At 43.0% G+C, this 15,161-nt stretch overlaps 1 protein-coding gene across 3 annotated transcripts in view; it reads left to right on the plus strand.

The window, feature by feature from the left end:
• Positions 1-5,776: 5,776 nt before the first annotated feature.
• Positions 5,777-15,161, plus strand: part of LOC118729257 (cat eye syndrome critical region protein 2) — a 204,106-nt gene continuing 194,721 nt past the window's right edge. For all 3 annotated transcript variants that reach the window (XM_045588537.1, XM_045588539.1, XM_045588538.1), the window contains exon 1: positions 5,777-6,256. In XM_045588537.1, coding sequence (XP_045444493.1) covers positions 6,131-6,256 — 126 coding nt within the window. In that variant the 5' untranslated portion in view covers positions 5,777-6,130. The remainder of the gene's footprint in view (positions 6,257-15,161) is intronic.

A 15,161-nucleotide genomic window follows, 5' to 3' on the forward strand; every position in this document is an offset into this window, starting at 1 on the left:
GGCAACACATGTACCTTGGTTGTGGGCACATCCCCAGTAGGGGATGAGCAAGAGGCAGCTGATCGATGATTCTCTCTCATCGATGTTTCTAACTCTCTATCCCTCTCTCTTCCTCTCTGTAAAAAATCAATAAAATATATTTAAAAATGGGCAACGGACCTAAATAGACACTTTTCTAAGGTGAGTGGACATACAGATGGAACAGAGTGCAGCATCTCAGAGGGAAGGTAGGGAAGGTTGGGGGTGTGGAGGATAATCAACCAAGGACCTTATATGCATATATGAATGTCCCATGGACACAGAGAATGGGGCAGTGAGGGCCTGCGGCTGGGGGTGGGGACAGGATAGAGGTGGGTAATGAGGGGGGAAAGGGAGACATGTGTAATACTTTCAACAATAAAGACTTTTTTTTTTTTTTTAGTAATAAGAAGAAAGGATCACCTGGCTGGCATGGTTCAGTGGTTAAGCATTGAACTATGAACCTGAAGGTCATGGTTCAATTCCTAGTCAGTGCACATGCCCAGGTTGTGGGCTTGTTCCCCTGTGTGGGGTGTGCAGAGACAGCTGATAGATGATTCTCTTTCATCATTGATATTTCTATCTCTTTCTCCTTCTCCCTTCCTTTCTGAAGTCAATAAAAATACATTTTTTAAAAAGAAGGCAGGATTTAGTGATAGTTTTTGTAGTCAAGGCTGGCCAGTACCTCTGGCACAACTGGAACTCTTGGCTCTCAAAGTACACCCTGGGTTCGAACTTGGTGTTCCCTGGCCCTTTCCCAAATGCCTATACATCTCTTGGCACTGGAGAACCAGAGAGCATTTGATGGTGCCACAGTCATTGAGGGAGTCCAGGGCTAGCTAGTCCAAGGTGAGGATCTTGCCCCTAATTTTGAAGAGTGGGTTCCCAGAGTTGCTCACACACTGTGCACACACTTTCAATTTGAGCATCTCCTGTACACACATATCCTGGGTTATCACCCCTACAACCACAGTGGTTTTGCCATCCTAGCCAGGAAGCTTCATTCTTCGGATCATCAGGGGAAGAAACAGAGGTGACTGGGTGGTGCTACTTATGAATAACTTCTTCAGCACCACTTGGTTGAACATGGAATTGGTTCATATGGTCATAAACCTGTACTGCTTGCTCAACAGCCTTAGGTAGGTAGAAGTCCTTGCTCTTGGGCTACCTGTTCCCAACCTTTCAATCTGTTGTGGCTGACATGGACTCCTAAGACCAGAAAGAGATAACTGCTTCATAGCACTTTCAGTGGCAGTAGTTCACAAACAGAAAAGAAGCAAGAGAGAGAAAGGGAAGAAAGGAAGAGCTGTGTATGTTTTTAAGGAATATGATAAAACTAATGTTTAGAGAGTGAAAAAATTGGCCAGCCTGGAAAAAACTAGGAGTGAGACACCAGTTTCAATCAAAGGAAGAAAGGAAGGGGGCAGGGGTGAGTGTCTAGCATCTAGGTACAGGGGTCAGTAATCTAGATTCCAGGAGATTAGGCCAGAAACAGTCAGAAAAAAGATCTAAAGCTGTTAAGTCCCAAGGGAAAGATGGGACAAATGTTCAAAGCAGGGTCAAAGATTCAGGATCAGTTCCAATAGAGGCAGAGGCAGGGGTCAAATTGTGAGATTCTAGTTAGAACCCAAACTCAGGGAACATGGGAGGCCACACTTTCAGCTAGACCCAAGACATGTAACACTCATTAGCTGCTCGAACCAGAATTAGTTCCAGACTGTGGATGAAAGCTGGGGTGAGTGGAGAGCACAGTGAGGAAACCAAGCAAAAACCATAGAAACTGAACCAGAGTTAGAGATATATACAATAGAAAGAAAAAGTTAAAGTTGATGTGCCTAGCCATATGAACACCGAGAAGTGGCCCTTAGAAGAAAAAAGTAGAAGGCAAATCACTCACAGGGGAAGAAGGTGCACAGGAAGAGACAGGGAGAAGTCTATGACCACCACCAGGGGATTAGGGTGGGGGACACTTCCAGTTCCAAAACAGTTTTGTTGATTTACAGCAGTAAGGCACTCTGGTGTGCCACAAGAATTCTTAAAACATGCTATACCTGACTACATAGACACTCACCTCTTATCCCTTAGATTAGGGGTGTCGAACTCAATCAGAGAAGGGGCCAAAATCTAAAATCCAGCCTAAATCTCGGGCCGAATGGTTTACTGAACAGTCATAAACTGTCATTGTGATGGAAACGCAGCGGAGTGCAGTGATGACAGCAAGGTGCGGGCCACATTGCAAGGCCTGGCGGGACGGATTTGGCCCGCGGGCCTTGTGTTTGTCACATGTGCCTTAGATTGTCACGAAAATGACAACAGCCAACACAATGATAGCTGTCTGGTGTTAATGCCCTGTCTTGAGCCATAGTCTATTATATAGGATATTTTTTATTATATACCCTATATAATAAAAGGCTAATATGAAAATAGACCAAACAGCAGAATACCTGGAACTGGTCGCTATGACATGTGCTGACCACAAGAGGGTGTGTGCGGAACATGGCGTGCGTTGGCCTTGGTAGGATGGTGGAGGTGAGTGGGAGCATCAGACCAAGGTGGGGTGCAGGTCACTGTCATCAGGGAAAGCCTCTGGTGGTTACTGAAAATCCTTTGCTCCCACACACCATGGTCCCACCAGGCACTTGCACCCACTGCCAGTGCTGGTCCTGCTCCTACCTGCAGCTAGCACCACCACTCACACCAGCTGCTGGTGCCCAGCACCAGTCCTGATCACTTGGCGCCATCAGTGGGTGTGAGTGGTGGCTGCTGGCCCTCATTGCCCCTGAGGGCTTCTCCATCTCCCACTGCTCCTGAGGATCGGGGTAGCAGCCACCGCTCACACCCACTGATAGCACTGGCTCTGCTCACACCTGCTGCTGGTGCTGGCCCCAATTGTTCTATGCTGTCAGTGGGTGAGTGCGGGGCCAGCACCACCAGTCTGTGGGAGCAGTGGCAGCGGGAGTGGGGCTGCTGGCAGACAGGGGACCAGGAGCTGTGGTGGTAGGGGCTGGCAGGGGCATGGAGGATTGGCCAAAACCTACCACTGTGCCTACCGCAGCCTCTCAGCCCACAGTTCCTTCCAAGGTGCACAAATTCGTGCACTGGGCCCCTATAACAGAGTTGCATCTTATTGGTCACATCACATAATAAAGTTGCATATGATTGGTTAATTCTTGGTACCACAAATCCTTTTATATAAGTATAGACACCTGATTTTTATTATTTTTTATTTTTTTAATTTTTTTAACCCTCATCCAAGGACACTTTTCCCATTGATTTTGAGAGTGGAAGAGAGAGACAGATAGAAACATCAATGTGAAACACATGGACTGGTTACCTCCTGCATGCACCCTAACCAGGGTCCACCCGGGACCTTTCGGTCCACAGGCCAACACTATCCATAAGCCAGTGGTCTGCAAACTCATTAGTCAACAGAGCCAAATATCAACAGTACAACAATTGAAATTTCTTTTGGAAGCCGAAAACCAACTTCTGTGCATGGACCACGAAGTGTCAATCGCACTGTATTTGTGCGTCTGCACGTGGTATTTTGTGGAAGAGCCATACTCAAGGGGCCAAAAAGCCTCATGTGGCTCTTGAGCCACAGTTTGCCGACCACTGCACTATGCCAAACCAGCCAGGGCTAGACACCTGATTTTTTAAAAGTCACTTTGAGCAAAAAGAGTAGGTAATTACTATTACTATTATTTTTGTAAATAAATCAAAATTAAATATTTTTTTGTCAGATAGGCAAAAAATGTGTTTCTTGTTTTCCAAAGAATTTAGTAATTAGTTTATGTGTGCTATGGGATGAAAAAAGATTGAAAATCGCTGATTTATAGGATTTTGGAGGAGGGAAGAGGACAACAGAGTAGCCTTCAAGTGGAGGTGGGAGGATTGTAACCAGCATTCAATCATACTAGAGTAACCAAAACATGCTTTCTAGTATTGTTAACTGTTCGAGGCACTATTACAAAGCTGGCTAGTGTAAAAGGTTAAACAATGATAAAAGATAAAGGCAAGAATGAAAAGACAGGAAAACCAGGAAAAAGAAGGTGGGGAAAGAACAGTCAGGATATAATGGATTCAAAACAAATGTTAAAGGAAAGCAGTAATCCTTTAATAAAAGAGGCAAGTGTGGAAAGTCAAACTGATATGTGAGGAAATGAAGAAAAACAGGGGAAAATGTCCAATTCAGGTTATGTGATTAATTCCGCAGTGGCTTGTCATCCTTTTACATCTTGTCTATTAATAGAATATCTACATAGCAGCTGTGCTTTAGAAACACACCAAAATGTACACTCTGCTCTTTAAAATATATGGTAGAATTTGAGGATGCATTTTAAATCATTAAAAGTTCCAGGTAATAAAAGAGCAAAACTACAAACCTTGGGGCTGTTTTTATGCAGAGGTGGGGTGAGGGTGGGGGGATATTAGAAGATGAAGTATTTTGAAGTAGTTGATTCATAAAAGATACACTGAAACATACATTTTCTTTCTGAAGTTGTATTTTTTTAAATGCTGCCTTATCAAAACAAATCAGGTTATTAAAACTACCAGAATAAAGAGAGGGAGAGGTGGGAGAGAAGTACCCAGACTCCAAAAATCTATCACATAATGTTCATCATGTTTGCCATTCTCTCCAGACTTTACATTGCTCAAAGGTAGAAGATCTTTGATTTCACCACCATACACTTTGTAATTGTACCTGTCACTCAATAAGTACTTGATTAATCTGGGAGAAGCATAAGGAGCAGTGCTTCCTGTCTGAGAGGTCCTTTGAGACTTGAGTAGAAGGTAATACATAAGAAATTACAGTGATCAGTACAAATATCTGGGCATTCATTGTAGTTTTTCCAAACTTCTGGTCAGTTTTGGAGGTGATTTCCCCTTCCTCTTCTCCCCTCCCCCCGCCAAGCTTAGAATTCTAACATTCTGTAGAATGTAACATTTCTGAAGTGGAGACCTCAACTTCTTTCTCCTAGTCTTCTCTTAGCCTCCTCAAACTATCTCCCTTTTCCCACTCCCCACCTTTCTTATTACACTGTGGCGGCAGCTTTTCTGCCGCCAGAGTAGCTGCAGGACTCCAAGCGCGGTTTTTTTTTTTAAAGCTTGTCTTCTTTAGGGCGGTTTCCGGGGATGATGGGAGGGGGGTCGCTCTTTCCACACCTCCGCTGATTGGTGCTTCCCCTACCCAGCCCTTCCCGCAGCCTCCATTCTACTGAGTTCCACCTTAATCAGCCCCTTCCACCGCCTTCCCTTGGAGAAAGCCAGCTCCTTAGAGTTTCTTGTATGGAATAAAAGTGTTAAATAACACGTGGAGAACACTTAATTTGTCTAGGCCTTAGATATCTGCTGAGCACAGTCCGCTGGTTCTCCATATCACCATCAGCACAAATAACATCTGACCTCCACGTGCGTCTTTCGGGACCCAGCCTCAGAAAGAACCACCCGGCGGGCCCTTTAAAAGGATGTAACCACTAAAACCAAGTTGGGGGTGGGAGAGAGACCCTTGTTGTCCTTATTCATCAGTCACTAAACTCCTCAGCCCCAGACAAGTGGAGTGCATCTCAGGGCAGTTCAGAGGGTGCTCCCCGCTCCCTTCTACTTACATTTCTTTCTTGGGGAGCTCACTTCCCCGCCCCTCCCCCCCCTCTTCCCGTGCAGCTGTTCGCCGGGTTGTTGTTGTGGTGGGCAGCCCCGCCCCCTCCTCGTGGCGGCCCCTCCCCCGGCCCTCGCTCGGCCCTCTCCCCGCCCCCAGCCCCATCTGTTTTTGCTGGCTGGGCGATGATTACATTGTACGGGGCTGGGGGCGGCCGCAGCCACAGCCGCAGCCGCAGCCGCAGCCGCAGCCGCGGGATGGGGCGAAGGCGCGGAACCCGCGGACCGCGGGAGCAGCCGCCGCCTCAGTGACCGAGCGCGAGCCGCCGCCCCCCGCGCGCTCGTCGGCCCTCAGCTCATGCTCCGGCCGAGCGGCGGCAGCAGCGGGAGGAGCAGCCGCCCCCGCCCCCGCCCCCGCCCGAGGAGCTGAGGCGGGAGTCCGGCGGCGGGCAGCGTGGGGCCGCCCAGAGCGAGTCGAGCACGGGGCCGGCGTTCCCGCCGCCACCGTCGGGAGATGTGCCCGGAGGAAAGCGGTGCGGCCGGGCTGGGCGAGCTCCGCTCCTGGTGGGAAGTCCCGGCCATAGCGCACTTCTGCTCGCTCTTTCGCACGGCGTTCCGCCTTCCCGACTTCGAGATCGAGGTGAGTGGCCGCGCGCGGCGCCCCTCTCCCCGCCGGGTCGTGCGGCACTGCACGCGGGAGGGAGCGGCGCCGGCGGCCCCCAGCGGAGGGCGCGGGCGGGCGGCGCGGAGCGGCCGCGGCAGGGGTCCGGGCTCCGGGCTCCGGACGTTGCCGGCGGCCTTCGCGCGCCCCGCGCCGGCTCCGGCGAGGCGGAGCGGGCGGCCGTGGGGCGGGGGACTTGCTTTTGTGGGAGTGGGACCGCCGCTCTCCTGGGGCTTCAGGAGCTCCCTCTGGGGGCGGTGGAGGCGGCGAGCCAGCTGCTGTGGTGGGATGGGGGTGCCGGCGAGGCTCTTCCCACCTCGGGGGCGCCTTGGGCTAACTCGGGCGGCGGGGACTGGGGCCTGAGGGCTGCGGCGCCGCGGAGGGAAAGTTCAGGACTCCGCTATTATTCGGCGGTGCCCTTCCCCTCGGAACGGACGGCCTCGTTATGCAGGGGCCGCAGAGCTCTTGGAGTCGCTTGGCCTTTATCCCCACGGGCGATCGTGGAGGAGGACGGCTCCGCCAGGCCGAGGTCCTCCCCGCGGCTTTGTGGCAGCCGCGCTCGGACGGGGTCCCGGCGCGGGGCTGGCGGGAGCGTGAGGACCGGAGGCACCGGAGCTCCGGACAGCAGCTGGCCCGCCGGCATCCTCCTTTCTTTTCATTTCTGGAAGGGGGTGTGAAATATGCGATTGGCTGGCAGATTGAATTGCTTGCTCGCTGTAGCAATATGCGTAGTGACTTATAACCTTTTGCCTTTGGAGAAAGATAAGTGGAAAGTTGGTCAGTTTTTCTTTTCAGTTCTGCCATTAAGTTCGCCGGCAAAGATATCAAAATAAGAATCACCCATTTGGAGGAGTAAATCGTGGTTGTTGCTTCCCCACCCCCACCTATCTTACTTTCTGCCGTTTTCAGATTTAATTTAATTCGTTTACTCCTAATGTTTTGTCTCATATTTAGTTTTAGATTCTTTGCGCAGATATCATTTGCTTCTCATATGAATGAAGTGTGAGAACTTGCTCTTGTTGCAGAGTTAATGAAATCGGGAAATAAAACGAAAAAAAAGGGTAGGGTGGAAGATGAAGAGGAATGTAGGCTAGTAAACTAGGATCATTCACTGGTTTTTGGCGATTCTTAGTTTCTTTTTTTTTTTTGCGATTCTTAGTTTCTTAAACTGGTGAAAATAATGTGGTTAAAATGTTAGGAAAGTATAATAACTTGGGTATTTTAGGTAGCAACATAGTGTTTATTTTCAAAGTTTGAACGTAACTGTAGAAAGCATGCTTTTTACTGAAAATTTAGTGGCACAACTGTTTATATTGACTGAAGAGGAGAAACAGGGCTACAAAAATGAAAGGTTGGGGAATGCTAAAAGTCAAGAGACTTAACAATTATTCTGGAAATCCTGTGATTTCTTCTAGTTGGCATAAAATAGTGAGTAGTTTATATCCTGATCCTCAAAATGGTGGCTGTTGTGGGAGGTGTTGCCTGCAACGATGCCATCTTGGGCGCTGGTAAACTTGCCTCCAGCCCCAGGTAATGAAACTGAGGTGATTTTAAGGACCTGTTGTAAAAGTACTGCGGAAAAACTCATCTTTCAAAACCTATGTATTCCTAGTTTGTTGATGGAAAAATAGAAGTAACTAATTTTGCCTTAACTTGTTACAAATATCGAGAGTATTCTATAAATTACTTGTATTATGTTCTAAGAAATAAATGTGTGGTTTCTAAATATTAGCTAGTTTAATTCATAAAGGGAATGTAAGCTGATCAAAGAGATCAAATTTGTATGTATAACAAATGAAAAAATCAGTTACAGGTGAGTAATGGGGCTATTTCAGATGTCTGTTTCTGGGTAGTGACACTTTTTTGTTGGTAAAGTGTATGCTATTTGAAATACATGTCACACGAATGAATATTTGGATTCCATTTTGGTAACTACTCATACCTGTTTTTATTTTGAGATGTTCAGTAGATGGATAACAAGTGATAGTGGCATTTTTACTTTGCAGTTCTTGTATAATTTTTCTCATTTCTCATGTAAAGTGTGTTTTGAAATGCTTAATGTGAAATTTAACTTAAAATTTTCAGTAGTTATCAGAAATTAAACATTTAAAATTTATTTTAGGATTCTAATTAAACTCAATGATAGTGCAGAGCTCTTCAGAAACAATATCAGTTTTTATTCTCTAAGTAAATTTATTTTTATTTTGCTTAGGTGATGTTTTAATCGAATAGATTATTGTCCTTGACAGTTTGAGAAACAGTTTCTTGGTTAGAGTTTATGATGCAGTGGAAGACTCTTTAAAAAAATCCCAAAACAGTTCTAATGCTGAGTTGTACCTTCTTAGGCCAGCTAAAAAAGCCCTACAGTCTTAATTTATGGCAATCTTAGAAGATAGAATTGATTAATAATACCAAGTGGTAAAAGTTGTATATCAGATTTTAGGTAGCCAGTTTTCACCTGTGGGAAAAATCTCATTTTTACACTGGACCACCAAGCTGAATCCATGGATTAAAAAAAAAAAACGTAGGAAGCAGAATCCTCAAGGATTTGGCTTCTATTTAAAGTGAAGCAATCAGAGTGAAGGGTTGTAAAGTTCATGATGCAATTCTGCCAAAAGTCAAGACCTCCTACTTATAGGACTGGTCCCCAAAGCACATATATTATTTTTGCATGTAAAAACACACACCTTTGTTCTCTCTTCGCCTTGAATGTACAGGATTTCTTCAGAAGAGTCAGTGTACTTGATTCTTATTTTAGGGATATGTTTAAGGTCTTATGTTGTAGCCCACCCCCCAAATTGGTGTTCTCTAAACATCAGATAAAAAATCTGAATGTATAGGTCAGGAGTGGGGAACCTTTTCTCTTCCAAGGGCCATATTTATAACATCACTTGCAGGCCATACAAAATTATCAACTTAAAAATTAGCCTACTATATTTGGTCAAACATTTAATTAACTCACCCCTAATATGAGGCCTGAGAACACCAAAGGAGTTCTCAGGCCTCTTTTGGCCCATGGGCTGGAAATGCCTTATCTTAGATAATGCTGTAAGTTGTTCATAATTTCTGGTTTTAAAAATAATAAACATTGCATAAAACTTAAAAAATTAAAGCAAAATATAGGTAAGAGAATGAAAGTCACCATAATCCCACCACTCAAAGATAAAAGTTGTTAGCTGTTAACATTAGGACCCACCACTCAGGGATAACAGCTATTGTTAACAAATTAAGAGATTACCAAATATTCTCACAATGTATTTCTACCATAGATTGGGTGTTCTTTTTATTTTTCAGATGAGGCTATTGAGGTATAGCTGGACAACAGTGGATTAATGGCACTGTATTCAGTAGTTGGTATTGATTGATCTGCCCAAAGATTTCATACTGATCTTTTTCTTAGCCAAATTATTTTTACAGTGAATATAGTATGTTACTTGACCAAGGTAAAGTAGAGGAAGATAGAATCATTTTAGATAATCTGGTTTGGAGTTAGTCATGATGGGTGTGGGGTTGAGAACAGAAATTTCAACACAAACATTTCTGCATGTTTTCTCTAAAGAATTTGAGAACTTGATGTCTTTAGGTGACTATTTGAAAATGGTCATGTAAAATTATTTGAATGGTTTCTATATAGTATAGCAGTATGATATAAAGAATCTATTAGTCCTGTCTACTGCTTTTTTCCCTGAGCTTCCTACTTTTGAGTACTGAAACCATTGCCTTCTTTGTAGCTCCTTTCCGGTTGTGATGATACGTGGCTAATTAAAGACCTCAGTAATCAGCATGATGATCTGGGGGCAGTACCTTTAATTCAGATTCCTGAATTCTACTCTTGGTGTTTCCTTGGATCCAGCCTCTTAGTTAAGACCACCAAGGCATTAATTATTTAGGAAAGTAAGAAATAAAAATTGCTGAGGGTACATCAGTATATCAGTGGTTCCCAATCCTGGGGCCTGTGGATGGGCTGTAGGAGTTTAATGTTGGTGTGCTGGACTTTGAGGGACTATGCACTTTGCTGGACGAGACTATCGCTCTCATCAAATTTTAGAAGTGATTCCCAACTACGATATATCATGTTAAGTAAGAGGCCTTGAACTAGATGAAAGAATAAGTAGGCCCTGAATAGGGGAATCAGAAGCCTAGTTTCATGATACAAGATGCATTGGACTGGAGTTCGGAAACTTGAACTCTTATTCTAATTGTGCCATTAACTAGCTCTTGTGACTTGGGGCAGGTTAAAATAACCTAGTGATAAATGCCACTTGTATAGTAGCACTTTATACATTTTCCAAATATTATTTTGTTTTATCCTTAGTCATCCTTAACCATTGCCGTGAGGTAGAAGGCATCCTCATTTTACAGATGAGGAAATTGAAAGTTAAGAGGGGCTAAATTGCTTGCACACAGGCTTTCATTTGGATTTCAGGTTCTTTGATATCAAATTTTATGCTGTTGCTACTACCTCACACTGCTTTCTGCATCAGTTTTCATTATTTATAAAATGAAGGGCTAGACCTAAGTAATGACTAGGATTCCACAGTGCAAATCTAGAGTTCTTTGGTTTTTAATAATGTGGAAATAAGTTTTAAAACTTACGCTTAGCCGAAACTGATTTGGCTCAGTGGATTGAGCGTTGTCCTGCGGACTGAAGGGTCCCAGGTTCGATTCTGGTCAAAGGCCTGTGCCTTGGTTGTGGCCAGCTGATCGATGATTCTCATTGATGTTTCTAAAAAAATCAATAAAATGTATTAACAAAAAAACTTATGCTTAATTTAGTACAGAAGAACAAGCTCATAATTTCATTTGTTTCTTTCTGTAAATATTTTTTGAGCATCTACTATGTGTGGTAGGCCAAGTGTGTACTAGATGCTGGAAGTACAGATGTGAACATAACACAGAAACACCTGCCCTTTTTTTAGCAGAAGGAGACAGACATTAAACTGTCTCAAAGGATGACAGGAAATCAAGTAAGGTAGACACTAGCCAAGTTGATCTGGTGGGTTGTTGCAATTTAAAATAGGGTGACTAGGTATTGCCTCAATGTGAGAAGATGGTATTTGAATATGCCTGGAGATAATTTATCTAAAGTGATTTAAAAATAAGTGGTTTGTTACACATCTATTTAATGTAAGATAACACATAATAAATGTGTTCTAAAGGTTCAGGATCTGCTCCTTTTCTGACAAGGAAAGCCCAAGAACAGGATGTGAATTATAAAGGGGCAAATGTGTATGCCGTTTGGAATCCTGAAAGGGGGGAGAGAATGTTCTGTCAGAGTGTATCTCTCTAAAAGTGAATACTAGATCCTTTTCTGTTATACCAACATCCTGAAAGGGCAGTCTTTTATTGTTTCCTTGTTTTTCAGTTTTTGTCTGCTATATGAAGCTTCAAAGAGGTAGTTGTAGAAAGGGCAGTACCCTCTCATCTCTCTCTGAAGGACAGTCTATATTGGCATCTGACTTGCTTTATGACAGAAGTTCAGTTGGGACTTAATTTTCTGGAACACAGTTATGATAGCTTAAAATAAAACTTGGCTGCATTCGGTGTAACCAACCATCTGCCCTTTGATCAGGAGAGTGCTGGATTCTTGCAGTTTGTTATAGGTAAGAATGAGGAGCACTACCTGAATGCTGGAAAATCCAAATGCAAAAACTGGTTTATGTCAAAATTCAGTGTGAACAGAGCCAAGATGGACAGAACTGCATGGCTTCTAACTATATGGTCTTAGATCTAGTTGATGGATTTTCAGACCTGGCCGTTGTGGCTCAGTGGTTACCTATATTGGCCCTGAAGGGTCCCGGGCTCCATTCCCAGTCAAGGGAACATAACTGAGTTGCAGTTTTGCTCCTATTCTGGTTAGGGAGCATGCAGGAAGCAACCAATCGATGTGTTCCTCTCACATTGATTTTTTTTTTTTTTCTCTCTCCCTGCCTCCTCCCATTCCACTCTCTAAAAAAATCAATGGAAAAAATAACCTTGGGTGAGGATTAATGAAAAAAGAAAAAGAAGGAAGAAGAAAAAAGAATAAGAATATATTTTCAGAGAGACCAAAGAGAGTTAGTTTGTCATTAAATTGTGATCTTAGATCACTTTTGGTTTCAAATGCCCCATTTTTAAAATGGGAATTTTAAACTACAATAGATGATTTTTGCTTTTTTCCTAAAACTAAATGTCTATGATTTTAGGAATGTTTCTCACTGGTTATGAACTATGTGAGAATCTGTTTTACAAGTGAAATTTATTCCAAATAAGAACTGGATATACCATACTTGTGTGTTTGTAGTTTATATGAATTTGTCTTTTTCTGGAAATCTTAGCTGCAAAATAGAGACCTGGTGCACGAAATTCGTACATGAGTAGGGTCCCTAGGCCTGGTTGGCGATCAGGACCAATTGGGGTTTGCCAGCTGCTGGCTGGGGCCTCCCTTTCACACTGCCTCCTGGTGGTCAGCCCACATCCTAGTGAGCGATCAAACTCCCGGTCAAACTCCTGAGGGGACACTTTGCATATTGTTATGCAGTTTAGGTCTAGTAATAATTAATGTCGTTTTCTAATACTTTTTAAAATCGAATTTATTTAAATACAACAAAATTTAATCAACAATATAGTTGCCGTTGTTTTCTACTACTTGTGCCCAACGCTCAGGAAGCATTTTAATCCCTCTGTTGTAAAATTCTTGTGATTTTGATGCAAAAAATTCGGTCAGTGCATTTTTGAGGCATTCTTCATTATTAAATTTTTTTCCAAGAAGAAAGTTTTGCAAAGAACGAAACAAATGGTAATCGGAAGGGGCAATATCAGGAGAATATGCAGGTTGAGGGAGAACTTCCCATTCCAACTGGCGCAGTTTTTCAGCAGTGATTCTTGCAGTATGCGGTCGTGCGTTATCGTGGTGAAGAATTACGCCCTTCCGATTCATCAGCGCGGGTTCTTTTTCTCTTAAAGCTTGGGCTAACCTTTCCAATTGGGCACTATACACTGCACTTGTAATGGTTTGGTTAGATGGTAAAAGTTCATAATGAAGAATTCCTTTAAAATTCCACCAAACACACAACATCACTTTTTTCGCATGCAAGTCAGGTTTTGGCGTGGGCTGCGGAGCCTCATTTTTGTCCAACCATTGAGGCCGCCTTTTCAAATTAACATACAGCACCCATTCTTCATCTCCGGTAACAATTTGCTCTAAAAACGGCAAACGGTTTTGACGAGAGAGGAGCGAACTGCAAATTGTGACTCTTTGATTACGGTTGTTGTCGGTCAACTCATGAGGAACCCATTTTCCAAACTTTTGGACTTTGCCAAGTGCACGCAATTGATTGGAAATTGTTTTTTGTGAACAATTTAAAGTTGTCGCAAGCTCTTGTTGGGTAATTTGAGGATTTTGCACCAAAAGAGCTTGAAGAGCTTCTTGATCAAAATTGGACACACGGCCTCGACCACTCTTGTCATCTAACGAAAAATTTCCCTTGCGAAATTTCTCAAACCAACGCTGGCATTTTCTGGCGCTAACTGCATCTTGACCAAGAGCACTACAGATGTTTTTTGCAGCCTCACTTGCTTTTCTTCCTAATTGGAACTCGTAAAGCATGCAGTGCCGAATATGCTCTTCATCCGCCATCTTCTTAGCCCTAGTTTTGCAACAAAAACCAAACCAAACACAAACTTTTTCTTTTTTTTTTTTTTTTTTTTTTTTTTTTTTTTTTTTTTTTTTTATATTTTAAACCAATTTATTTGTAGTAATAGTGCACGTGCACACACACACATACACACATACATAAACTAACACAACAAGCACAATGCTTACTGCCAAACACAAACTTTTTCAAGCAAAACTTGTTAATTGCACTTCACACGTTCTGTAGATACCACGTGTTTGAAGGTTATGTCAATACAAGTCAACGCCAAGCAAGATTTTAAATGAATGTTTAAAACGACATTAATTATTACTAGACCCATATTAAATCAGCCTTGCATCCCCAGAATAAATCCCACTTGATCATAGCATATGATGTTTTTAAAATATTGCTGGATGCAATTTGGTAATATTTTCTTGAGGATTTCAGCATCTGTGTTCATCAGGGAAGTTGGCTTATAATTGTCTTTCTTTTTAGTGTCTTTATCTAGTTGTAAAATTAGATAATGCTGGCTTCGTAAAAAGCTTGCATTTTTTGGGGAATATTTTGAGGATGATCAGTGTTAGTTCTTTGAATGTTTGGTAAAATTCACCATTGAAGCCATCCCGTCGGGACTTGGTTTGCTGGAAGTTTTTAAATTATGTACTGCTTCAATTTTAGCATTTGTTATTGGCCTCAGGTTTTCTGATTCTTCTTGATTCAATTTTGGAAGATTGTATGTTTCTAGAAATTAGTTTCTCCCAGGTTGTCCAGTTTGTTGGCATATAGTTGTTCATAGTATTTGCTTATAATACATTGTATTTCTGGGGTGTCCGTTGTTATATTGCCTCTGTCATTTCTGACTTTATTTATTTGGGTCCTCTTTGTTTCTTGATGAGTCTGGCTAGGGAATCATCAATCTTGTTTATCTTTCAAAGAACCAGCTCTTAGATTTATTGATTCTTTGTATTGTTGTGTTTTGTTTTGTTTTGTTTTGTTTTTCTTGTTTTTTCGTCTCTCTGTCACTTATTTCTGCTCTGGTCTTTGTTATCTTCTTCCTTCAACTACCTCTGGGCTTTTCTTGCTATTTTCTTTCTAATTCACTTAGTTGTAGGATTAGACAGTTTATTAGTTCTTTTCTTGTTTCTTGAAGTAGGCCTGTAGAGCTATGAACTTCCCTCTCAAGACTGCTTTCACCATGTCCCATAGATTTTGGGTGATTGTGTGTTCATTTGTTTATGTGGTGGGGTGCTTCTCCTTCTCCGTCTGGC

Source organism: Pipistrellus kuhlii, unplaced genomic scaffold (genome assembly GCF_014108245.1).
Source record: "Pipistrellus kuhlii isolate mPipKuh1 unplaced genomic scaffold, mPipKuh1.p scaffold_m20_p_3, whole genome shotgun sequence".
Classification (NCBI taxonomy): Eukaryota; Metazoa; Chordata; class Mammalia; order Chiroptera; family Vespertilionidae; genus Pipistrellus; species Pipistrellus kuhlii.